Source organism: Mus caroli, unplaced genomic scaffold (genome assembly GCF_978045245.1).
Source record: "Mus caroli unplaced genomic scaffold, Mus_caroli_1 scaffold_2, whole genome shotgun sequence".
Lineage (NCBI taxonomy): Eukaryota > Metazoa > Chordata > Mammalia > Rodentia > Muridae > Mus > Mus caroli.
The window spans coordinates 166653580-166680660 of record NW_028227257.1 but is presented as its reverse complement, the minus strand read 5'-3'; the positions used below and the strand labels follow the sequence as shown (position 1 = coordinate 166680660).

The 27081-nt window shown below is 41.1% G+C and overlaps 1 protein-coding gene across 1 annotated transcript in view; it reads left to right on the top strand.

The window, feature by feature from the left end:
• Mrc1 (mannose receptor C-type 1) overlaps window positions 1–27081 on the top strand; it is an 86768-nt gene that overhangs the window by 2210 nt on the left and 57477 nt on the right. The window contains exons 2-5 of the mRNA XM_021155588.3: window positions 6277–6678; window positions 11719–11892; window positions 16331–16495; window positions 24816–24929. Of these exons, the coding sequence (XP_021011247.1) occupies window positions 6277–6678; window positions 11719–11892; window positions 16331–16495; window positions 24816–24929 (855 nt within the window). The remainder of the gene's footprint in view (window positions 1–6276; window positions 6679–11718; window positions 11893–16330; window positions 16496–24815; window positions 24930–27081) is intronic.

Below are 27081 nucleotides of genomic sequence, written 5' to 3'. Positions count from 1 at the left end.
CAAAGCAGGGTGTCACATGATGCGAAGTTCAACCCTAAGAAAGGAGAAGAAGTCATGCTATGAGGGAAAACCTCAGGCTCATGACTCATTAGCACAGGTGCCATCTTGGATTCGGATGATGGCAATAGGCTTGGGCAGTTAAGTGCTTAGGTTATTGCTTAGCAGGTGGAAGCCAACCCAGGATACCACTCGCTTCCATCTCTGGCTCTTCCCCCATCCACCCCCCGATTTCTTGCTATAATATCAAGCCAAGTGAGAACTTTAGATCATCCCTGGTATAGCATGTTGGGAGCTCAAAGTAGATGGGAAGTAGCTAAGCCTTGGTTCTGACACTGATGTCATGCCAGAGCATTTGCCTGGATGTGTATCCCATTTTGGTTTCTTCATCAGAAGAGAATTATTTCAATTGTCCTTTGTCTATTGTAGAATCCATTCTTACAGTCTCTCTTGCAAACTCTGATTCACCTTACATTCATCCGTTACAACATGAATGCTGAACTTAGTTACTTGAACTCAATTTAACAAAGAGAAAACCGACCTTCTCCTCCATCCTTCTACATGTTTGCTACTGTGGTCCTTCCCACAGCGTTCTCAGACTTCAGGTTGGAAACCCCGCTTCCTCATTTACATGGGACAGATACCTAGGTTAGATTAGTTCTAGTTAAACACATTTTATTACATTTTTAATTCTTGTATTATGTCTGTCTGTGTCTGTGTGTGGGCCAGGTCTTGTCACGGCATTCATGTGAAGATCAGAAGACAAGTTTCACAATTTGGTGACTTCCATCCTGTGGATCCCAGGGATCAGACTCAGATCTTAAGGCTTGGGAGCAAGTGGTTTTACACACTGAGCTATCTGGCCAGCCTGAAAATTTAAAATTTAGTATATAGGTTATCTATTATATATTTACATATATAATAGATAAATATTATATATATACACAACTAACACATAATGAAATCAGTGCATAAAGCTGGAGGCCATAGGGTCATCCAGAGCAGAGAGAAAAGTGACATGTCTTACTACATGAGAAACAATTAGGCTTTGAAGACTAAGTGGATTTCAGTAGTTGTGAGCCAGTGACACCCAGTTCCTGAGCACGGCTTTTCAGCACTGATGCTGGGAAGTGATATTGTTTATCAGGAAGGGAACATGGGAGTTCAAAACAACACTAGATTAAATTATGGACTTAGATATCCAGATTTGCATGAAGGCTTTTGTTTATTTTGTTTTGTTTTGTGTTTCCAAGAGAGGAGAAGGAAGGAATCAGTATTTAAGTATTTCCTTTAGGGAGAAAGACCTGCTTGGTGCTTTACCTGCATCACATCAGTTGGAGGCTCACAGCGACTCTGTCAGAGACTTTACCCTCAGTTTACAGATAAGGATATGAGGTTGAAATAATGAGTTTAACTCAGATGACACAGGAAGTCCCAGACCCTCCAAAACATCCCTTGTGGACCATGTGACCTCCTCCAAGCTTCACGGCTGTTCTGTCTGACTGTCCCTTAGCCTAGCTGCTTCATCAGCTATTTTTTTGTTTCCAGTTTCATCCTGTTCCGAACTGCCTCTCACCCCCATTCAAGCCTGTTTTCTCTACACTCTTCATCAGGATAACAAACATGTATGGAGTCATTTCTGTATCTGTTGCTGTTCCACGCACTTAAATTGTCTCATTTTAGTTCTTACAGGCATAATAGATTCTATGGTTCACTCTTGATGTGATAGAGTGAAAGCACAGAAATAACTAAGAAACTTAGCAAAGCCACAGGCAGTGAGCAGTGGACTCTCACTGTCTCCTACTAACACTCAGGTTCTGTGCCGGGTGACGGATACCCGAGATGAGTCTATCCGAATGACTATACTAGGAAAAAGCAGTATGCAGAGCAGATTTCTTATCTGCAGGCCTTTGTTGTCCCCAGGCTGGGGAAGAGGCTACTGCTGGGAAGTTAGTGACTTAGGAGACAGGGGAGAGGCAAAGCCCAAAGGGATGGTGGCTTCATGACACAGGTGGAACAAGAGGTCACAGAGCAGTGGGGGAGGTCATCCCTCCAAGAGAAGTGACAGGAAAGTTGTGAAATCTATACTGTGAGGGGATGAGAGGGATATTGAAACATTAATGCCTTGTGTTTTCTCTTTGAGCTCAGAACCCATTTTAGTGCCATATTTAAGCCTCTCCAAGTGACCACGTGGAGCAGCATGAATGAGTAGTAAGCTCTATGACATTCTAGTGAATGCATAAAGGATCATAGTGAAGAATAAAGTTACTCTTAAGTTTTCCTTCACCTTTGTGTTCAAAGCCTCGGCCATTGCCCCGTCTTCTCTAGCATTGCTTCTTGTGTATTTGAGGTGCATGGTAAGTATTTCCCACTTTCTTTCAGTGTTAGGAGGTGAGAGGGAATTGTGGGATGAAACAGTATTTATGGCAGTTAACAGACACACTATAGCTTCAGTCTGGATTCCTGCAGAAGACGACATTGGACAGCTGTAGTTTTAGTGGGAAGCCATCCCAAAAAGCACTGGCTGAGCGAATGGGGAAGTGAGAAGAGAAAGGAAAGTATGCAAGTGACCAAGTGTGATTTGCAGTGAAGATCTGGGGGATACTGGAATAGGACTCCAAACTGTCCTTCAGAATCCACTGCTCTGGGGTATCTGTTCTTCCCCATGAATCACAGAGGATAACTCCTTACAGGGGATGTGAGTTCTCTGACCCATCAATTCTGCCCTGTGTGAAGGCACTGTCAGAAAATGTTCCCAGGTGGAGAGGGACTCCTGACATTTTGGGACTCAGGTCACTGTACAGAGATGTGACAGAAGTTGAGAAATAACAGAGTCCTTTTCTATTCTCTCTTGATCCAACTCCTTTGTCTTCCAGATGTTGTTTTCCTCTATGTTTTATTGTCAGTATTACAGTATAGGAAATCCAGGAAACACAGTGTTTTATGTTTCTATTTGTGAATGCTCCCCCCTTAGAGTTGCATTTCTTTGCTGGTAGATTTTTGATATTAATTACTTTGCTTAATGCTATAGAATAATTTTAAAACATGTCTAGAAGAAAACTCAAACCTTATTGGATGCTTAATTTTTCAGCTACACACATTCTTGCCTTGAAATTTAGGTTGAGCTCTTTCTTGTCATTGAAATCTCCACAGCAGCATGTGTCCTTGGTATGTGGAGGGAATGAATGTCTTTGGATTCTTTATTTTGTCACCAGCACAACACTAAGCACAGATGTTTGCTGCGTATTGGTTGAAAAGTAGGTACAGGGTGAGAAAGATAAAGGTTAAAGGAGATTCTTCTTTACATGTTTCTTGTATGTAAGTATTAAAGAAAATATTCAAATGTCCTGGTCCATAATGAGACCACAGGGAAATGAACACGGTTGTCTGTCTGTCCCTATGTGTTCAGCTTTGTGGCATTTCTGTTACAAAAGCATAATGTACATGGACAAGCATTAGAATGTTTACAAATATGTCCACTGGAATGCTTAGAGATGGCAGCCATGCCACAAGCTTCAACATCCCTTTGGAGGAAGATGTATGACTTTTAAAATCAGATGCATTTGACCAAGACAATGGTGAAAGAGAAATTCTGCACTGACCATTTGGAGAATAAACAGTGTGTTTCTGTTATCATGACATGATAACATTGTGTTTCCTTACATTGTCTGATGGCAGCTCTATCACTCTTGCTCTGCATCTAGAAACAAAGGAGAAACACAGGAAACAAGCACTGATAAGTGTGTATTTTAGCATCATCTCAGAGTAAGAAGCATCAGGGTTTGGTGGCTCCCTATCCAGGGGCGAACTTCGTGAAGGCCAGATATTTCCCTGCTAGTATCCTTCATTCCAGTTTTGAAGGATTTCTGCAGTTAGAAAACAATCATTTTAATTAGAAACAAAGCTTTCTCCCAACTCTTTAAGACAGAAAAGAAACAATACCATTTTATTAACCAGTATGCATTCAACTAGAGTAATGCACACAAGGCAATCCAGCAAAGAGATGGCAAGATTATAAAGAATGACACTCTTCTTTCTATATGGTTCAGTGGATGCAATAAGCATATGTGGGGGTAAGGCTCTGTAATATAGAGACATGTCAGGACCATTGAAAAGGAAGCTAGGTCATCAGGAGTTTATTTTCCTTGATGATTGTATTTCAGAAAGAGTTGTGAGTGGAGCAAGACCATGTTTGCATGGCATAGACCAGTGACAGTGACATTGGAGAGAAGAGAATAGAAGAGGAGATGTGTGTTGCAGTTCTGCAGAGGGACAGAGTCTGTGGGGGTGGATGTGGGCAAAAGAGAGAGAAGGAAAGCTGAGAACCCAGGGTGACAACTGGATTTAGGCTTCTGCATCTGGGTGCATGATGGTTCATTACTGAGAAAAAACAAGAGTGGATGTTGGTTCATGCCCTAGCTGGTGGTTTTTTGTTTTTTTGTTTTGTTTTTTTTTTCCAACTTGACATAGGTTAGAGTTATTTGGAAAGAGGAACCTCAGTGAGGAATTGCCTCCATCACATTGCCCTTAGGCAAACGTTAAGGGCATTTTCTTGATTAATGATTGATAGGAGACATTGGACTTCCACTACCCCTGGGCAGGGGGTCATGAGTTGTATAAGGCAAGCCAAGCAAGCCAAAAGGTATAAGATGCTGAGCAGTGTTCTTCCACTTTCTCTGCTCTGGTTCCTGCCTTGAGTCCCCTGGATGAGGGACTGTGGCCCAAGATTTGTAAGCTGGAATCAACCCTTTCTCGGCAAGTTGCTTTTGGTTATGGTGTTTATGTTATCACGGCTCTAAGTCAGTTCATTAAAATACTACTGTAATTAAGTGGCATTAAGATGAGTTACAGAGGAAAATTAAGCACATGACAGTAGGACCTCTGAAGGGAAGCTGTACGGCATGTGCAGACCCTCCTGACCTTTACTAGCCATGTCCGGCTGCCTCCTGGGTGCCTTTTTCTTTTAATAAAGGCTTTTAATAAGGATCGTCTACAGCAAACTCAAAATGCCTGAAATCTGAAGTGAAGAGAGATATGCTGAAACAAGCAGTCTGAAAAGTGGAAGCCAAGGCTGGCTAGGAAAAAATGCCAGGGGCAGAGCTAAGCTCAATGGTAGATTCTCAGACTGCTTTATTTTTACATTAGAGGAGGCTAAGCTAGCATGCGAGTATGATAAATTCTCATGTTCATGGCAGCTTTTGAGAAAAGCCTTATCTCTTTATTTCCTCTGCTTTATCATGAGCAAAGCACCCTACTTGTAATCTTTTAATTTTTGTTGAGGAGGATAACAAAGGGAGGTGAGGTGTGGAATGAAGTTCAGTTATTCACGTGACCCAGTCAGCTATGGCATGAGCAGCGGGTAGTCATCAACATCAGAGAAGCAAATGGTAGCAGGTGTTCTGGATCTAGGCTTTATGGAGTCTTGGTTTCAGGAAACCAAAGGAGTTCCAATGGATAACATCAGGCTCCCCAGAAAAGAGTGACAAGAAACAGCATTCAGGGTGAGAAGAGATTGAGGTTCTTTTTCAGTGTGGGCATAAGGGAGAGATGGAGCAGATGTGTCAGGAGATAATGACTTTTGGAGGCCATGATTCATTATAGGTTTTAAGTTAAAGGTCCTAGGCTTGACTTCAGGGTGTAAGTGGTACCAACTGTGCTGGGGAGGAACAGGGAATAGAATTGCTCCTTTGAAAATGCTCTGGAAATTGGGAGTCTCCTGATCGCTGGTATTCTCTCTCCCTACTCCTCTCCCTTCGTTAACCCCAGAATAGTTTGATTAAGAATATCCAAGATCATTTATTCAAATTCTCAGAAGCCTACAACTGAACCAGCTCATCTGGAAAGAACCATACAAAGCAGACAGAATAAATTTAGGGAAATGTCGCAAGAAGTGGTTAGCATATATTTCTGCCAAAACTTAATCATTGATTTTTCCTTGTATAGTCCTTAAAAGCAACAGAAAAGAAACACTTTGATGTGAATTCATATAGAGGGAGATTTATGCTTACTAAATACTTTCTTAATTTCCCCCCTAAGGAAATCCCATTTGGCCCCAGGTCAACTATGTAAGATGAGCCACGGCTATCCAGATCCATTTACTTTCAGCCAGTTCTGTGCTCCAGGCTCTCCCTCCAGCATGCCAAGGCACAGCTACCTCTGCCAGTTTTCCTGGAATCATAACTCTTTAGGGACAATAAACATCTAGGAACATTTACCCTAAAGCACTGCCCTCTCTATGTGAACAAACTTAAGCCTGTGTTCTTTCCTTTTTGTGAACAGACGCGAGGCAATTTTTAATCTATAATGAAGATCACAAGCGCTGCGTGGACGCTCTAAGTGCCATCTCAGTTCAGACGGCAACTTGCAACCCGGAAGCTGAATCCCAGAAATTCCGCTGGGTGTCAGATTCTCAGATCATGAGTGTTGCTTTCAAGTTATGTTTGGGAGTGCCATCGAAAACTGATTGGGCTTCCGTCACCCTCTATGCCTGTGATTCGAAAAGTGAATATCAGAAATGGGAGTGTAAGAATGACACACTCTTTGGAATCAAGGGCACAGAGTTATATTTTAATTATGGCAACAGACAAGAGAAGAATATCAAGCTTTACAAAGGTTCGGGGTTATGGAGCAGATGGAAGGTCTATGGAACCACGGATGACCTGTGCTCCAGAGGATATGAAGGTAAGATTCAGTTATCTCTTCATCTCCTTGTTTGAGACTAAAGGAGAAAACATGTCCTTGAGTGGTCTGTACAAGAAACAGCTTTTGAATTATCCCATGTTCTAGACAAGCGTGATAACAAATGTGTGAGAAAATGTCCCCCAGTAACTGTTAGCTTTTGGTAATTCACAGATAAACATTACTTTTGAATGTCTTGATATAACTTATTTTGAAGCAAGACATTATAGTTTCAGAAACATTTCATTATGACCTTTGACCTGAAGCCTCCTATTTGACATGATGAAGATTATCTCATTAACTCTAACCAGACCTTTCCTTACCTCAGGGGTAAGGTTAAGAAATCTCTGGAGAAATGATCCTAAGAATAGTATTTACTTCAGATCACCTGAAATAAAACTCTGAGGGTTTCTGATTTATTCTGTCACTGCAGCATATTTAGAGATAATCATCCTGGATTTTTCAAACTGAAGAACTGGCTCATGAATTAGCAAACATATTTAGTCACCTGTCTTAAAAAGGGATAGGATGAGTAGGGGACAGGGAGTTGATTCTTGTGCTCTCGAGGGGAAAAATCAAAATCAGAGTATTTAGCATCCCCTTGTCTTGGTAAAATTTCACTCACTCAGATTCAGACACCAAAACCAGACAATACAAAAGACCCTGAAGCCTTTAACAAAGACTGCGGTCTTGGGTCCGATGATTCTGCAACCCCATTTCTCATTTGGACACTGGGCTATTGTGAGACGTTATCTAGAACAGCTTCAAGGTCAGAGGAAGAGCAAGCCTTTGGGGCCCAGGGAAACCTTTTCCAAAATTGCTTAGTTGCTGGGGCTTCGGAGAAGGGTTGATCCTAGCTTATCATAGTGAGACAGCCAGGAGCCCAGTTCCGTGTAAAGAGGTTATTTGTCTGCTTTCTGTTCTCTGTCCTAAAGAGAAGAGTTGAGTTAGAAATTGAAGCAGGAGAGAGTGGAGTTCAGAGAAGTTATTTCCAGGCATTTATTGAACATGATAGAAACTTGGAAATCACAAGAGAGGCAACCCAAGCGACATCCCTTCCAGGGGGAAACTCAGGACAAAACTTAGAGGGCAGGGCAGGGTCGCTCAAACTTGACTGTGTTCCATTCTAAAAAGGGAACAGTTGTCAAATTGAGGAATTAAATTTGAGGGTAATAGCATTAGAGGTCATCTCATTGAACTCATTTATTTACTTCTTCCCCACAGTATTTGGATTAAACCTAAGGCACCCACATTCTGGGCATGTGCTTCTCCTGGTGTTTTAGGTTTTACCTTTTATTTTGTGGCAGGGGCTCACTGCACAGGCTGGCCTTAAACTCACTCTGTAGACCAGACAACCACCATTAAACATGAAGGCTTCTTGCCTCAGTCTTCTGAGTAGCTGGGATTGCAGGCCTGTACCACCTGACTTGCCTTAATGTACTGTAAACTATAGCAGTAGGCCCCCTCTTCCTGTTCTGCTATTTACTTTGAGAGAAATGTGCATGGTACTTAGGACAGCAATCATCATTTTTAAAATGTGTTTAAGAAACAGAGACAAAGTTTGGAGCTAAGACGAAAGGATGGACCATCCAGAGACTACCCCACCTGGGGTTCCATCCCATAATCAGCCACCAAACTCAGACACTATTGCATATGCCAGCAAGATTTTGCTGAAAGGACCCTGATATAGCTGTCTCGTGTGAGGCTATGCCAATGCCTGGCAAATACAGAAGTGGATGCTCACAGTCATCTATAGGATGGAACACAGGGTCCCCAATAGAGGAGCTAGAGAAATTACCCAAGGAGCTGAAGGGGTCTGCAACCCTATAGGTGGAACAACAATATGAACTAACCAGTACCCCCAGAGCTCGTGTCTTTAGCTGCATATGTATCAGAAGATGGTCTAGTCGGCCATCATTGGGAAGAGAGCCCCCTTGGTCTTGCAAACTTTTTATGCCCCAGTACAGGGAAACACCTGGGCCAAGGAGTGGGAGTGGGCGGGTAGGGGAGCAGGGTGGGGGAGGGTATGGGGAACTTTCAGAATAGCATTTGAAATGTAAATAAAGAAATTATCTAAAAAAAAAAAAGAAGCATCTGGCAAGCTTGTTTAAATGTGTAGACTGCAGGCTTTACTCACACCCCCCATTCAGATTCTTAATCAGTACAAAAGGAGGACCCAAGCTTTTTTCAAAAACCCAAGGAGTTTTTGAATTACCTTTACGAAGAATTCAGTGATGGTTTTGAAGATGGCCCACTTTTTGTCAACACACTGTTGACTTTTCAGTAAAGTAATACTGAAGAAGGGCCTAACCACTAGAGTTGAGAGCATGGGGAAAAGAAGGTCCAGTGACAGGCCCAAAGTGAAATCCAGCTCAAGGGGAGGGCCCAAGGCCCGACACTATTACTGAGGCTATGGAGCACTCACAAAAAGGGACCTATCATGATTGCCTGCCCCCCTGAAAGACCCAACAAGCAGCTGAAAGAGTCAGATGCAAATATTTACACCCAACCAATGGACAGAAGCAGCTGACCCCTGTAGTTGAATTAGGGAAAAGCTGGAAGAAGCTGAGGAGAAGGGTGACCCTGTAGGAGGACCAGCAGACTCAATCTGGACCCCTGAGATCTCTCAGACACTGGACCACCAAACAGATAGCATACACCAGCTGATGTGAGGCTCCCAACACACATACAGCAGAAGACTGCTGTCTCAGAAAAGATGCACCTAACCCTCAAGAGACTGGAGGCTCCAGGAAGTTTAGAGATCTGGTGATGTCGGGAGAAGGTGGAGTCATCCTCCTGTGGATATGCAGGCTGGGAGGATGTATGGGATATGGAATAATTGGAGGGTGGACTTGGAGGGGAATAAAATCTGGAGTGTAAAAAAAAGAAAAAATAGATAATAGTAATAATAATAGTAAATGAATTGTGTGTATGTGCGTGCATGAGTGTGTGTGTGTGTGTGTGCAAGAGAGAGAGAGAGAGAGAGAGAGAGAGAGAGAGAGAGAGAGCAGTATCTGTCTTGAAGAGCATATCTGATCTCATGGACCTGAAGTGAAAGGCAGTTGTGACCCACCTGAGATGAGTTCATGAGTCCTCTGCAAGAACACTGCCTGCTCTTAACTGTCAAACTGTCTCTCCAGCCCCAAAGTGACCATTAATTAATTTAGTGCAACATTGATTAGAACTGAAATCAACATCTCATTGGAAACTGGTTGATAATAGTGTCAGAGTTGTAGACTTAACATGATTTAGAGGATTATCTGGAAGTCTGAGCTCTAGAGGGAACACTAACTGACAGCATTTTTGTGCTTCTTTAATGAGGTGGGCAGGGTGGAGTTTGGGTCTTTGGATCTCTCCTGTGCCCATGTTTTGAACACCCCCTTCAAAGAGCCACCTGTATAGTTTCAATCAGAGGCCGTATTGTCTGACATATGCCTTTAACCCCAGCACTTGGGAGGCAGAGGCAGGCAGATTTCTGAGTTTGAGGCCAGCCTGGTCTACAGAGTGAGTTCCAGGACAGCCAGGGTTATACAGAGAAACCCTGTCTCAAAACAACAACAAAACAAAACAAAACAAAACAAAACAAAACAAAACAAAACAAAACAAAACAAAGCAAAACAAAACAAAACAAAACACCCTCCCCAGAAAAACAAAACAAAGAACAAAAACAAAAAACAAAAATAAAAAAGTCCAACTGGTCCTTAGGCGGTTCCCAGGACTCTCTCTTCAGGAAGGAGCAGACAACTGTGGCACTAAGACTTGGCCCAATTCTTACTGAATTTGGCATGTTCCTTATGCAAACTTAAGATATGAGGACTGGTCCTGTGGCTGGTGAAATGGCTCAGTGGTGAAGACACTTGCTGCCCAGCCTGATAACCTGAGTTCAGTTTCTGCAGTCCACACGGTGGAAGGAGAGGTTGCTCTCCCACTTCTTCCTGTGCTGCCTGACTCACAATGCTCTACCCTGCTTTGCTAAATAAATTAAAAATATAAAAACGACCTGACCTTTCACTTAGCAGAACTAAAGCTAGAATAGCATTTTGACATAAGTATAATGGGTAAATGAAAAATGAAACAAAGAAAACCCAGTAAAGATGTCGTTGACATGGTGGTACATGCCTGCAAGCTCAGCATTCAGGAAACCGGAACAAGAGGAAAAATTTGAGGCCACAGTGGTCATAATAATGATTGTGCGCCTCAAAAAAAAAATACATTGAAAAAAATAAATTAAAAAAGAAGAGTATTGCCTGCAAACTGTGTCTGTAAGGGTTTTGAGTGGTTTCTTTTTAAGACATGCAACAGCGAGCACTGTTTCTATCCTATCCCCCACATCACGGTTGAGAGAGTAAGTAAGGGCAGACTTGCTCAGAAGTAGTTGCAGAAGATTTGAATATTGCCTGTGTGCTTGACTCCATGGAGTGTGCATGTGTATGGTATTTATGTTTACATGTGTGTAGATAAACATGTGGATGTGGATGTATGTGCACATGTGTCAGAGGTCGGCTTCTCGTGTTTTCTTCTATCATTCTCTCTACCTTGAGTCACTCTCTCCCTTGAGCCTGAAGCTCTCTGACTGGTGAGTCTAGTTAGCCAGTTTGCTCTGGGGATGGACCAGAGCTTCCCCATTTATCTGGGTCCAGAGAATCCAAATTCCCACCCGCACTTGAAGCAAGATCCATAGCTTTATTTTCAATCTAAATAGTTCCTGCGACTTTAATTCCACCTGAGAGGAAGAGAATAGCATCTGCATTGCCTTGGAGGGAAGGCAGAAGTTAAAACTGATGTCAAAAGAGCTTATTACCATTGTTCCCTTAGAAGATGGAGGATAGTCCACCCTGAAAGGTCGTGGCAAAGGGGTGGTACTAGAGGTCTTCCTAAGTACATGGTGCAACAGGTGCCTAGGAAAAGACTCCATAGAAGCAGAGGGGGAAGGGTCCACAGATTAGAGGAGTGAAACCAGCTCTTTCAGGGTACATTGTAAAGTCAGCATACAGATGTGCGTCACTTGCATTCTAATGAAAATCTCTATGTCTGTCCCTCCAGCCATGTACTCCTTACTGGGCAATGCAAATGGAGCCGTCTGTGCATTTCCATTCAAGTTTGAAAACAAGTGGTACGCAGACTGCACCTCTGCCGGGCGGTCGGACGGATGGCTCTGGTGTGGAACCACCACTGACTACGACAAAGACAAGCTGTTTGGATTTTGTCCATTGCACTGTAAGTAACTGAAAACAGCACACTTGGGACATTCAGCATGGTCACTGGTGGTAGGATGGACTTCATGGACCCTCTATCTACCTTTCTTTGTTTCTTGTTTCACTTTTACTTCTCTCTCTATCTCTTTCCTCCCCATCTTTCTGTTTGCTAAGAATCAAACCCAGCCTTGTACATGCTAAACAAACACTCTACTACTGAGCTACATATCCTGACCTTATTAGTTATTTGCTAAGACTTTAGGGCAAATTATACTGTATATAGCATTATATATAGTCAGTGCTGGAGGTAGGTACATCATTCTCCCAAACCCCACAGTGTTTTAGTCTTAAAAAGCCATAGGTTAAAACAGGAATTTCAATAACACCACAAACGTGTTTAGTGGGAGTCTGTGAAGGCTCTTGCATTTTGCATCACCATGTGCTGGAGCTCCTTCTAGTACAGATGATACTGATGGAGGTTTGTGAATCTCAATGTAAGAAGGGTGGAATTCAACTGAGCTGGAAATCAAGGGAAGTGAGTAATCTATGCTTCAGTCCTTTGAAAGCAGAAGTTTGTTGTTACTAGAACATGCAAGACCACATAAAGTAACAGAACTTGAATTCTTGAGGTTTTATCCATTCCTAAGAACCTGTAAGAAAATATGTGGCAGCTTAGGTGGGGCTGGGGAGGGCAGCTGGGAGTCAGAGCTAGGGCGGAGGGAGGAGGAGATTGAGGTCTTGGCTGAACTTCTGTATCTCTGAACATACTTTCTGAAGTCAAGTACCCTTTCTCAGTTACTTATGGTCAGCCACTCTCACACCTACTGCTGGATTATCGCAGTGTGTTTCCACAAGTCACAGAAGATAGGTTCTCTGCTATCCTGTCGTAAAGAAACCTGGGCCCTAGAGCAGACTCTGGCATGGTCCAGAATTGCTATGGAATCGTCTGAGCTACAATACTATGGTCTATGGGTTAGAATGGTGGCCTGCATCCAGCCTGCATAGGGCTAGGGCTGCTATGAGCAGCACCCCAAGCTGACTGGCAAGCGGGCAGCAGGCTGTGAGAAGTCACAGGACCCTGCTCTGGGGGGTGGGTAGGTGCAGTCTAATGGAGTCTGTAGTCTCAGGTACCGCAGACACCTTTGGATGCTGCAGAAGAGCTGAGAATAGAGTTTGGGCCCGAGGGCAGGCTCTAGCCCGGGTCGAGGGGAAAAGGGCAGGAGGAGCGAGCTCAGGCTGGGTCCCTAGGGGAGGAGAGAGTGTCCTAGGCTTGCTTGGGCAGGTGACTTGGCTTGGTGGAGACCATGTCTGGGAGAACAGGGAGTTCTGCAGGAGACTAAACACATGGCTCTTTAGAGGAAGACCTGCTCCATTGCTCCAGCATGGTGGTCCAGATGGGAAGAGTCAGTCCATGGTTTTAAGGCATTTATTGTCATGGCAGGAAGAGGATCTAAGAGGGTAGTAGAGGCAAAGAGAAAGGCAGAAAGAGGGAGAGTAGAGAAGTAGAGGCTGGCCTTGGCCACGTGGAGAGAGGAGGGAAGGGAATGCAGAGAGAGGGTGAGCAAGAGGGCAAGAGAGAGTGGCAGGAGTAAGAGAGCAAGAGAGGGAGGAAGAGGCATGGAAAACGACCTTCCTCCCTTGCAGGAACCTGCTGGGTCTCTAGGGTTTAAACTTAGCTCAACCAGAAAACAGGCTGCCTTTCACGGTACAACAACTGTTTTCTACTAATTATTTTGTGATCAGGATGCTTACTATGCCAATATTCTAAGTCAGTAAGGCTAAGCAAAATCTCTTAATGTCAGACTGTAGCCAGACTTCGGAGAATTTTCCCTACTTGATCTTTTGGGTTTATAATTCCTATTCATATTATTAAAAGTAAACTTGAGTTAATAATGATACCATGCTCTGGCCTTGACTGAGGTAGATGTATTTATAAAAACATTTGAAGCTCACAGGCTTCAAATCCATGATGATCCAATTCTCTGGTCTCAATGGAGGTAGATGTATCTACATCTCATGTCAATATTTAGAAATTTGATTTTTCACTCAAGGTTTACAGATTTCTAGTGTTTTGAAAGAGAACTCTTTTGTTTGAAAAAGTGAAGGTTTTTTGTTTGTTTGTTTGTTTTTTATGTGCATATCTATTTTCCAACTAGTGAAGAGTAAGTTGTCTACTTAGGAAAGGTGATATTTTCTAAATTGGTCACAATTTTTCTTAGGAGTATGTGTTCCATGAGTCCAACTATAGTATCCCCGACTTACTGATGTTGATATTGTTAGAGACTTGTTGCATGTATGTGCAAGGGAGAAAGTGTGGACCACAAATGGGATGTCAGTGACACAAAGAAGGAGTTGTTGTCCTTGCATGTGTGTGGAAAGGGAGTCTCCAGTATACACAGCACAGCAGTATTCTTGTTCTGTCTTGTTAATTCTGTGTATTCTATGTAGCCAAATGATATATTTTTCCCTGATAGAAAACATATGTGAAAGGTAAATAGCTATAGAAGAGTTATTTTATTTTCTTCTGCATAAATTTGTAATTTTGCTTTGTGGTTCATTCAAAGCAACATTTTATTTTATATTGTTTTATTATTTTATATTTTCAGCCCGATAGGATGGATATAGAGCAAAGAGTTACTGGGCTAGTGACACGGAACACCTCCCACCATTGTCCTTTGGTTTGCTTATTGTAATGCCTTCTATTTAGACACTCGTTTTCATGTATCATGAGAGGAGGAAAAGGAAGAGACCCCATCCTCCCGATTGTCCATAGCTTGCAGTTTTGGCTTTTCCCACCGGCTTTCGTGGTTTACTGCTGGAAGCTGAGCTCTGGGGAGCTGCACACTCAGCACACCTGTATGTCCACTGAAAGATATGTCTGAACCCTTTGATCAAAAATGTAGGGGAAACTTTCTTTAAACGAAGAGGAGAGTTATTTCATCTTTTTGGGGGGCCATTACATCCTTTTGACTATTCCCAAATAAGAAAACACCCTCCTTTAGTTAACAGTTACATCTTCTACCTTACTCTAAGCAAACCCCACGATTGTTAAATAGTCTTTAGAATGTTTGCCTTCACATAAAATCTGTCTCACTGTCAAGTCTCATTTACACAAGCATTAAATTTGTCAGACATTAGACCATTCTAAGTTTTACATTAGTAATAGAAATTTATTTTTTTGTAAGAATACTGTGATTTTTATAGCTGTTTTGGTGCTGGGCAGGGGGAGCTCAGTAGTCTAGTACCCACTTACATTCTTCAGAGGCCAGGGTTATAGCTCCATCATTATCTCCATCATCATCATCATCACCACCACCACCACCACTACCGTCATCATCATCAACAACAACAGACTTTGGACATTTCTATGCCATTGCCTTTCTTCCTCTTTGATGTGGCATGTTACTACAAATGCCAATTCATAGGACATGGTATATATGTGTATCCGAAAACATTCTTATTGTCACTTCCTCATCAGACATGAAACACAATTCCAATGAGTGTTAAGAATTATGATGCCATCCACTAGATGCTACAGACAATTTAGCAAGCTGAATGCTTTGTTATTAATATAATTATTTAATTGTTATAATTATATAATTCCTTTTCTTTCTCTGGTAAATAAATTAGAAGGTCACACCCTCTTTCCCAGGGTTATAAGCAGAATTTTGTTTCATTAAAAAAAGAAGAAAGGGACATAGAAAAACATTTAATTTCCTAGCTTCCAAATATCTTACATGTAAAATGTTATAAATAATAGTCATGTATCTATAGTGTCAGCCTTTTCTAGAGTCTACCAAGTTTTCAGTAATATAACAGCACAGGGTCAATATAAGCTAAAATGACCATTTTTTTTAAGTATGAGAAAAAGCCTAACAATTAACACACTCTATTGCTAAGACGTAGGCCAAGTATGTCCTGATGATGAGAAAATGGAGCTCTGAAGGTCACTTTCCAATCACCCTGCCTGAAGAAACCTGTGAACTTCCCTCTTATGCCCATCTTTCGTATATTTTGGGTTGTGAGCCTAGCCTTTAACAGCTGAGACATCTCTACAGCCTATGCCCTTCTTTCTTAAAGAGCAATTGGAACCAGAGAGACCCTGGCCACAAAAACTACTCATTTATTTTCTCTTCCTTACCTATTTCATTCCCTGCTCCAGAACACTGGGCTGACATCCTGAATTGTCTTCCTGGTGTCTGCCCCATCATCTGGTCCAAATGTCTCAGCAGTGAAACAGGGAGATGGTCTCTCTTTCTTGCCTTAGGCATATAGAACATTATAGATGAAGTTGGCTCATGATGAATCTGCTCTTCATCTCAGGAGTGAAAAACAGGCTTTAAAATAAGGGACAACAGCAGAAGATGTAATCATGAGAACTGGATGGTTTTACAAAATGTATTGTTCACTGGACACATCTCCCAAGTGTAACACAGCTAACTCACTGTCTTCTTTCTCAGTTGAGGGCAGCGAGAGATTATGGAACAAAGATCCACTGACCGGCATTCTTTACCAGATAAACTCCAAGTCTGCTTTAACCTGGCATCAGGCAAGGGCAAGCTGCAAGCAGCAGAATGCTGACCTCCTGAGTGTCACGGAGATCCACGAGCAAATGTACCTCACAGGTAATGACAGAACTCACAATCGTATGAACAACCAGGTTACTTGGTTTCCATAGCGTGTGACTTACGAGTAGATACTAAGAGGTATTATGACTGTCACGAAAAAGTTTGTCCCCAAGCAGATGGTGCAGTTCATATAAGAACTCTGTGTTCAGAAAGCAGCCCCAGAGATGGCAAGCAGCTGCCATTTCGTGATTGTACGTTGCTTTATCAGTTGTGACTGTCTTTAGAGTACATGTTAAGAACTGTTCTGAAGATGGAACTGAGCAAAGAACAAAGGCAGCCACTGTCATGGAATGGTGTGGTTTTGGATCCAGCAGTACCAACCATGTTCCATCGTCCCAAACATTTCTCATTAGCATCAGAGAGGTTAAGATGAGAAAATGAAATGAATGATTGGGAGCAGAGACAAGTCAATACTTCCTGTGCAAACCTAAGTCCCCTTTGCCTTGTGCCTCTCTGGCTCCCAGATCTGTATTATTTCTACAGTGTACTGTTTGGCTTTTCAAAACATCTATTACCAAGTTGTAAACTAGCCTTTGACTGAGAAGACAATATACATTCAATCTCTAATTATCTCTCTAGTATAGCATGCAATAGTATAGTATAGCAATCTCTAATTATCTCTCCTACTATAGCATGCAATACTAGGAGAACGGGGTTTGATTTCTAGAATTCTTTCCCATCTTTCACACACCAAGAGAATTGTTCTGTGTTTGAAAAATAAAACATTGGCCACAGAAACGTAAAATGGGAATGGTAATTATATCATTTATTTTTATGCCATGGTGATAAAATACCCCAGCCAAAAGTAACTTAGGAAAGAAAGGATTCATTTTGGCTTACAATTGTTGAGGGGCTGAATCCATCATGACATGGGAGGCAAGGCAGCAGGAGCATGAGGCTGACCTAGCAGGCAGGAAACACAGAGATCACATTTTGAGCTACATAGAAGAGAGAGAGAGAGAGAGAGAGAGAGAGAGAGAGAGAGAGAGAGAGAGAGAGAGAGAGAGAGAGAGAGAGAGAGAAATCAGGAAGTGAGACTGGTCTATAGAACAGCAAAGCCTACCCCCACTGACATACTTCCTTTAGCAATGCACAGCTGGCCACAACCCTCCCAAATCATGCCACCAACTGGAGACCAAGTGCTACAATAAGTAGACCTAAGGGAGGGAGTGCTTTTCTTTTCAACCACTGCAGTGGAGCACACCTATATTTCCAACATGAAGAACATAGAGGCTGGAAGACCAGAAATTCAAGGTCACCCTCCAGCTCATAGTCCGTTGGAGATCAGTTTGAGCTACAGGCTATCTGCCTCAAATATAAAACTAAACAGAAAGTCAATAAAAAGCCACACTTGGGGAAGTGGATAATAGGGTCAAATATTAGTAAACACCTCTTCTTCCCCATTGTTAAAGCCTGCTCCCTCCAGTTCCTCTGGCTTTACTGTTACATAACAGATCTTAGACCTGTGACTGCGCTGTTTACAACATACTCTGACCCCTAACTTCTAATCATGAAACACATTTACCCAGTTCCAGGATGCCATCTCTCCACCTACAGCTCACCATGGAAGCATTTTGCCTCTTAACAAAGGTCTTTGGTTTCTCATGGGTGGCATGGTTGTCTCTCTGCCACACCACGTTTTAAATCTAGAATCCCCCAAACCTTGCACACTGAATGGAATCTTTTCCATTTCTCTCGTCTTATTATTAGCACTTTTATGAGATATTTATTTACATTTTGTGTGTCTGTACAGGTTTACATCCGTTTGTGTCCTGTGCATGTAGAAAACACAGCTCATCCTTTGCATCCTTTGGTGATGTGCCTCAGAAGCCTGCCGCTTTATTTTTTAAAAGAAATAATGTTTTTATTTATTCTTTGAAAATTTCACACAACATTGTTTGATCATACTCATTCTGCTTCCTGAACGCCTCCAGGTCTAGATTCTCTCCTCCCTCCTTCCCTCCCTCCCTCCCTCCCTCCCTCCCTCCCTCCCTCCCTCCCTCCCTCCCTCCCTCCCTCCCTCCTTCCTTCCCTCTCTCCCTCCCCATCCAGCCTCATGTTCTCACTCAAAAATCATAAATAAATTAAAAATAAAAAATAATAAATAAATAAATAAATAAATCACTACTATAACAAAAGCAAAACAAAACCAATGGCATGAAGTTTTTGTTGGCCAATAACTCTTGTGTGGGTCCTGCCCTGGACTCAGATCATCAACGTTGGGTGGCATCCTTTGGTAGCTATCTACCTTTTCTTTTTGGGGCTCCCTGATTAGACTAGTCTGACTGTCCACTGAGACCCAGGGATCCTTCTGTCTTTGCTTCCCTGGCACAGGGACTGTATGAATGCTCCGCCACATGGCCCCTGGTGATAAATCTCAGTTCTTGTAACGTAGCAATCACATTATTAGTGAAATTATCCCCTCAGTTCTTATTACCTATTTACTGTTTTGCACAAATTCCCCATAATCTATTTATAAACACTTTAAATAAGTAGAAACATTTATTCCTGTAATCACTGAGCAGGCTATCTATCTGGATAACGTTGCAGTGGGTATTCTGTTAGTACACCCAGGCTGACCCAATGCAAAAATCTTAAGCAGAGGAAAGACATTCCTTTCTCAAGAAGAAAGATACTCAGTGTTCAATATCCTTAGGCCCTTACTGAGGAGGAATCTAGGGAATAATGGTGTGGCAGATGGGTGTTTGTGATCTGCTCTGTTGTTAGAAATAGGCATCCAAACTGGAAAACAACCCATAATAAAAATAAGGTGTATTTTACTAGAGCAGTTTGGAAAGCAAACAGGATTTTTAAAATATGCATACACCAGAGCGATGACTCTGAAGTTAGAAATTATTGTTAGTATGGGTGTGGTGGTTGACACCTGTCATCCCCATGCTCAAAGGCCAAGGTGGAACAATCTGAAACTTGAGGCCACAAACAAACAAACAAACAAGCAAGCAAACAAGCAAATTGTTGTCCTCTATTGGATAGGGGCCATGTGCCAGACACTGGAATTTACTTCTGAAACCCACATTAACCTTGAAAATAAATATTGTTATCTCACTGTATAGAGGGCATGGCAGATCAGTGGGCGAAAGCTGAGGTAAGTTGCTTCATGCTTTAAGTTCATAAAAATGGGCCAAATTGGAGTCCATCTCTGTCTTCCGTTTTATCCTGCCCGAGTCTCACTCATAAAATAGCAGGAATCAGGTATGCCCAAAGTACCAGGGAGAACCTTAATGCGATCATGAGACTCTCTGAATGCCAGTAAATGCCTTCCTAACTTGTAGTGTGGTTCTGTACTGCCCACAGGGTGGCATGCTTCTACCCTATACTTATTTGCACACGGCCCACTGCCATGCTGTCTTCGCCTCAGCTTTTCTCCAGAAACATGCATATCAGAATGCCCTATTTAATCCTCAGTTCCTAAACCTGATTCATAACTATGTGTAATTTGAACACTTACAGAACTGAAAAGGGCTGGAGGAAGTGATATTTGGCTTGAGACCCTGGTGTGTGTGTGAACCAATTTCCTTTTCTACAAACAAATGAGTGTGTCGGAAAAAAAAATCTAGATATGGGTATAATAATGGACAGTCCCTATTATAACTAAGTTCAAAAGTAGACTTAAAAGTATGCATCATTATATAATTATTATACAATGAATACACCAGAAATGTCCTGTGGAATTGATAATTGATATTTATATCACTAAAATAAAAATTCTTGGTCTGACCCTTTATAAAATTACACACATGCAGGAGAGTGGGTGATACCTGCCTGCATTCAGTAATCCTCCCCTCCCCTCCCCTCCCCTCCCCTCCCCTCCCCTTTCCTTTTTTCTTTTTTCTGTGATGAGGATGGAACCTCACAGATGCCAGACTTTTAAATGACACACTTAGCACATGACTTGAATTTTGTTTCCAAATCACACTATCACTAATGTCAATTCAGCATGTCGCTGCTAACAGTCATGGGAATGACAGCCATCATGCATAATCCCTGAGCACATTACTATCTTGAAGACACAATGATAAAGTATTGGTTTGGTTCTCAAGGTAAGCACAGAAGCCCCATTGAGCTTGCAAAGTCCAGGTCCAGGATCTGGGTACAGTATGGGCCAGGGTTGGGGTCTGGGGCACAGAGTTTAAGATTGCCAGAGGGTAGTTTTATTAAACAGCTGCTTCTCATGAAGTCAGATGTGGTAAAAAGTGTGATACAAAACACACTTTAATTCATCACTAATCATTGAGTTTATCATAGCTTTGAAAACCTTGTGCATTTTGTTTGTTTGTTTGTTTTTAAAACAGACTCTTGTTAAGTAGTCCAGGCTGGCTTGATACTTACGCTTAAGTACCAGGTACTTACTTAAGCTGGTTTCAAGCACACAGCAATCTTCCTACGTCAGCCGAGAGTGCTGGAATTACAATCATTTACTATTATGTCTCGCACTCACCTCCTTAGTTGCTCATATTTTATAAAGTGCCACAGGACTCTGGTAACAGCTGACTTGTAAGTAGGGTCTCATCCTAAGCCAGTTTGTTGTTGTTGTTGCTTTTGAGACAGGGATTTTCTGTGTAGCTCTGGCTGTCCTGGAACTCACAGAGTTGCTTGCTTATGCCCCCTGAGTGCTGGGATTAAAGGTAGTGCCACCATGCTTGGCTCGGCCTCTACCTCTTCACTCTTGGCTCAGCATCCTGAATGCTAAGGTTCAAGACATGCATCACCATGTTCAACTTGAAATGGTATTTTAAAAGAGGATTTTCTCTACTATATCCCCTGGAAATATAGGAGTGATTATTATTCAAGCTAGTATAACCTTATTTATGTTAGAATTCGTGATAAAAAATCTAACATTCAATAGTAATTGTCCTAACATACAGGAAAATATCTATACAGTATTGATCCCTGTATATTTCTTAGCACAGTCTAGAGATATATTTTCTCTTGCATTAAGAGTGAGGTGACAGTTTTTAGCTCATTTCCTCATCCTAAAGAGATGATACATTATTCAAAATAATTTCAATAATATACTAAAAATTAAGTAAAAGGAGTTATCAGTGGCACAAAAAAACTATAAAATTGACATGACACAAATTCACCATCTATTTTAATAAAGAGTATTTGATATTTATAACACAGATTTAAGACTAAGTGAATCTGTCCCCTCTTGACATTTTTGGATTCGAGATTTTCTAATTTTACTTCATGTGTATGAGTATTTTTCGTGCATGTATGTATGTGCACCATATGTGTGACCAATGCCCATGGAGGTCACAAGAGGACATCAGCTCTCCTGGAACTGGAGTTACGGATGGTTGTGAACTGAGAGCTGAATCTTGGGCCTATCCAAGAGCAATCAATGCTGTTAATCACTATGTCATCTCTCTAGCTCCTGGAAATTTAAGTTTAAAGCATCAAATCATTGGAAATACTCAACTGTTCCTTGGGTTCTGATTCTGACCCATGCAACTACTATATAACTTTTCAGCAAGGCGTTTAACCTGTCCATCGTTGATTGTCCTAGCTGTCCCATGAAGGAACGGGACTAGATGCTTCCCCAAATATAATGTACTTGAGAGAGCTGTGCTAGCTCTTCAACTGTTTTCTTCTAGGAAGCCTGATAAAGAATACTGAGGGCTGGAGTGATAGCCCCACAGAAAAGGATCACTGGGCATATTTCCAGAGTACATAGGTTCCATTCTCAGCAATCATATAGTAGTTTACAACCAAATCTCCAGTTCTAGGGCACCCAGTGACTTTTTTCTGGTCTCCCTGGACACCAAACACATGTGTGCATAGATATCATGCAGGCAAAATACATTAAAAATAACTGAATTTGAATTATTTGCCATTGAAATGTAATATCAGTATTCAATTCCTTTCTATTTTTGTCATATTTTTAGTTCATGTTAAAGTGTCATAGTAGAGCTGGGTGTGGTGCACACATCTTTCATCCCAGTGCTTGACAGAGGTAGGCAGATCTCTGTGACTTTGAGACCAGCTTGGTCTTCCTAGTGACTTCTGGGCAAACCAGGGCTCCATAGCAAGGTGCTGTCAGAAAGAATATCAGGTTTTAAAAAAAAATCACAGTGAGTTGATTTTGCAGCACATGCTTCCAATACTGGGACAGTTAAGTAATAAAACTGAATAAATCTCTATTGAACTAATGAATATCAGCCTTACCAATACCCTCAGGTGAGTCTTTCTTTGTAATGCCTTTGTTAGATGAGAACAAGCCACAGGCAAGGTGCAAGGCATGGTTCCCCAAGAAAGCACAGTGTGTTTGGAATTGGCGTGAATAGATGTAAAGTCTGACCTTAACATTGCCGTGGTGTCCCGTTTCCAGATTTTCCATATAAGACACTAACGTATGCATACATAAGCTAATGGAAACCTAGCAGCAAATTTAGTGGCTGCTTCGATATACTTCAGAGTGAATTTTTATTGATTCCCAACTATGGGATCTGAGCATTATTGTCATATGGATCCTGGGTCAAAGTTCAGCTTTATCATATTTTTTAAAACAATGTTTTCACATGTATAACTTACAAATAATTAAAATCTGTCATTTGACAACTTCATACATTCACGCCACAGTCACATATACAATTTCTGCATATAGAAATCACTGTCTGCTGGCGTGCTTCTTCTCACCAAGGCCCCGCCCATTTCAAGTCTCCTTTTGTGTGTTTCGTCTTACGTTTAGTTGGAGTTTCTTGACTGAGCACGGGCGGGAGGTTATTCCCTGGAGTAAGGGCAACTTACCAGTGGCTGTATACCCGTGAAGAAAATGATTCTCCCTCCCTAGAGCAACTATTAATGTCCAATAGTCCCTCAAAGAAGGGTGTGGTCTCAGGATCCCCTCTCCTACCCGTGATGGCATACTGAGGGCCCCACTCTCGTGCAGATAACCACTGTTGCAGAGTCCTGAGTATAATGTCGGTTCATGTTCAGAGCCATCTTTCTGCTGCACATCTCCACCCTCTGGCTCTTGGTTTCTTTGTGCTTTCTCTTCTATGTTGTTTCTTTTAGCCTTGGAAAAAAATGGGAAAATGTTGACCTCTACATTTTATAAGTGCTTAATGGCTAACTCTTTCTACCAGCATGTTTTACGGAGGAAAATATTCCACCAGTACTGCTGAGCATCAACTAATGAATTTGTTTTTTAACATGTATTTTATTTTATTAAATAAATCGAAGCATAAATTTAACAATTGTTTCCCAGTAACTAAAACAATTTGGGGAAGTTAAAAAATCCTGACTTTTGATTTTTTTAGAGATACAACCTGTAAGAGGTTTAAAATATGTTAGTGGGTCCATGTGGCATTTTTATTTTATTTTTATTTCCATGTTAAGCTTCAATAGTCAAAACCACTGTGGTTATTATTTATTATCTGCCTAAAGAAAACATTGCTTGTGTTGGCATAAATATGTTAGTGGGTCCATGTGGCATTTTTATTTTTTTTCCATGTTAAGCTTCAATAGTCAAAACCACTGTGGTTATTATTTATTATCTGCCTAAAGAAAACATTGCTTGTGTTGGCATAAATATCAAAAATTACAGTTTAATCACCATTTAAAAGTAGCAAAATTGACTTAAAACATATTATAAAATTCTCAAAATAAGTTCTGAAATACAAAGTTTAGGTCATGATTTATGAAAATGCCATTCAAAGTGTTTAGTAAAAATTGTCTGTCATAGAGGAGCTTTGCTTCTCTATAAAATAAATCTTATTTTTACTCTTAAAGAAGTAAGAAAGTTACTCATGTTCCATGAGTTAACACCATTATGTCCACATAAGAAGTGTGAGAGTAGACAATGGTAAAGGTGATGGATGACCTTTGGGTGGAGCCTTGACCCAGAGCCCTACTAGCTTTTCATAGCACTCTCTGCCTACCAGTGGAAGTCATGGCTCTACTTGTTGTAAATTATAAAGTTTTAGCGATATTAATCACTACTTCCCTCACATTTAAGAAACAGATTTTATTTTTTATTGCCTCTCTGTGTGTATGTATGTGTGTGTGTGTGCATGTGTGCATGCATGCATGTATATATGTATATGCAAGTTCGTTTAGAGGCCAGAAGGCCTTGGATCCCCTGGAGCAGGAGTTAGAGATGGTTGTGAGCCTCCCAAAATGGGTGCTAATAACCTAACTAGGGTCCTCTGTAAGAGCAGTGTGTGCTCTCAACTACTCAGCTATCTTTCCAGCACCTTCTTTGACAACTTGGATTAACACATTTAATTCTGGATTTAATTTCACTGTCATTTCTCAATGCCTGTTCTGTGTTTGTGTTGTTTTTGCCCTATAGGATTAACCAGTTCCTTGAGCTCAGGACTCTGGATTGGACTCAACAGCCTGAGTGTAAGCACTGGTTGGCAGTGGGCTGGAGGAAGCCCATTCCGGTATCTGAACTGGCTACCAGGTAAGCATGCCTGAGTATTATTGGCTGAGTGGAATTCACTGAGATATCTTAAAGGTCTTCCTCATGTTACATATTGGTTTCAGAAAGTCTTAATGGAACATAGTTCATTTTCCATCATGCTTTGAAATCTGCAACCTGGATTTGATTATTCTAAAGAACAAGTTTAAACAGGGCTAGCTTCCTGGGATAAGGACTTGTCTCCCAGGATAATCACGACAATCAATACTCACTTCTGTTTGATGTCTACACTCTCTAAGTAGTTTATGAAGGTTTTACATTCAAAAGCATATTTTGTAGCTATTTTTAAGTATGATTAAAGATAATAGAATTAGTACTAATATGTATTTTGTGTTAACTTTGCCATTGTCCTTGACACAACAATTGTAAAGTTTAAGTGTTCTACTTTTTGTATGACTATTGTTCTCCCTAAATTTTGGGATTCTCTTGTCCTACCTGAATTTTAAAAATTCAGTTAAACTGTGTTTATAGATAAGATACATATATATTTCTTATATATGCAATGTTATATACGCATCAATAATCTAACACACTTGGGTGGATACTAAGGACAGAACCTAGGGCCTTGTGCATGTTAGACAACCACTGAGCTATGTCCTCAGCCCTCTATATACTTTTAATTTGACAGTCATTACATAGACTGGCCTTGAATTTTCTCTACTTCAGGAAGACCTTGAACTTGGGAGCCTTCCTCCTCAGCCTCCTGAGTACCTGGGATTTCAGACCTGTGTCATGAGGCCTGACTTTGCACATATGTTCATATCTAGTAATATCTATAAATTCACATTATAAGTTTAAGAGAACTGAATATTCTGGGTTGGTGGTGAATTTGTTTTAGGTGGTGAATATTGTCTTAGGTCATGAGATATTTTTAATATTACTGTAATCTTAAAGCCTATGGTAATACTGTTATGGTTGTTTATAATATAATAGAGTTGAATTAAAATACTGTCTCAACCACAGATTATAAAATTCTATGCTAGCATAAACATTTATTAACAATTTTATTGACAGTATACAGTTTGATCATAAAAGAGAGAGGCGGGGAATACTCTTCTTCAGATTATCTGGAAGTTAGAAAAGGCTTTCCCATTTTGTCACACTTTCATGGTGTGTGTGTGTGCTGTTTTGTTCTTTCTTTGTTATCACTTCATGTTGTTCCACCATACAAGATGACAGAACACAAAAGGAGACTGATGGCTGTATATAAGTTGTACATATTAAGCAATTCTTCAGAGAAACATAAAGATCAGTTCTGAAATGTTTTCATCTGTTGAGTAGTAGGATGAGTTGTTAATACTCGAGTGGTATTAAGTGTGATTCTAGTCTCTCTAAGTATAGCACACCACCAAGCCTGGCTTATTGCAGAAGAGTACAGTTAATGATTAGTGATTCCTGCCATGGAGCAGGAAATAAGTGTGTATTAGTCATGTTTTATCAGCTTTGCTGCAGACACTATTGAGACTGTATTTAAAAAGCTGAGGTTTCCCCCTTCCCTCCTCCCCTTTCCCTTCCTCCTCTTCTCCCCATAACCCCACTCTCAACCTAGTTTCCTTCATTGGCCAGATTATCTCAAGCAATTGATCCTTATGCTTCTGCCTTCTGAGTATTAGGACTAACCACAAATGTGCAAGTCATGCCTTTTCACAATTCTTTTCCTCCCTCCCTCCCTCCCTCCCTCCCTCCCTCCCTCCCTCCCTCCCTCCCTTCCTTCCTTCCTTTCTTTTTTGAGCCATTAAACTCCTTAAAAAAAGCATTTGGCTTAAATATGTTAAGTTTTCTGTTTCATACTTTGACTTTTACTTTCAAGAAGAAAAAGATAAAATAGTAGTTTTAAAAGTGTTTAAACAAGGGGGAGAATTTTAGAGACTCAACATTTAGGGTTATGTGTTTACTTAAGTTAATTAGGCTTCAGAAATCTCAGGGCAAGAGCACTCACTTGGCATGCACAAAATTTTGGGCCCAATGAACAGTGGTGCAAAAAAATATATGTTGGTACTGATTATATTTCACGATGAAATTCCACTCAACATGTTCGCTCACTGCCTGATGAGCACAGGGCTGTTATGTGAATTGTTTTGTACTAGAAATTGTGACTGGTTAATCTACTTCGGAGCTATCTCCAGCCCCATGA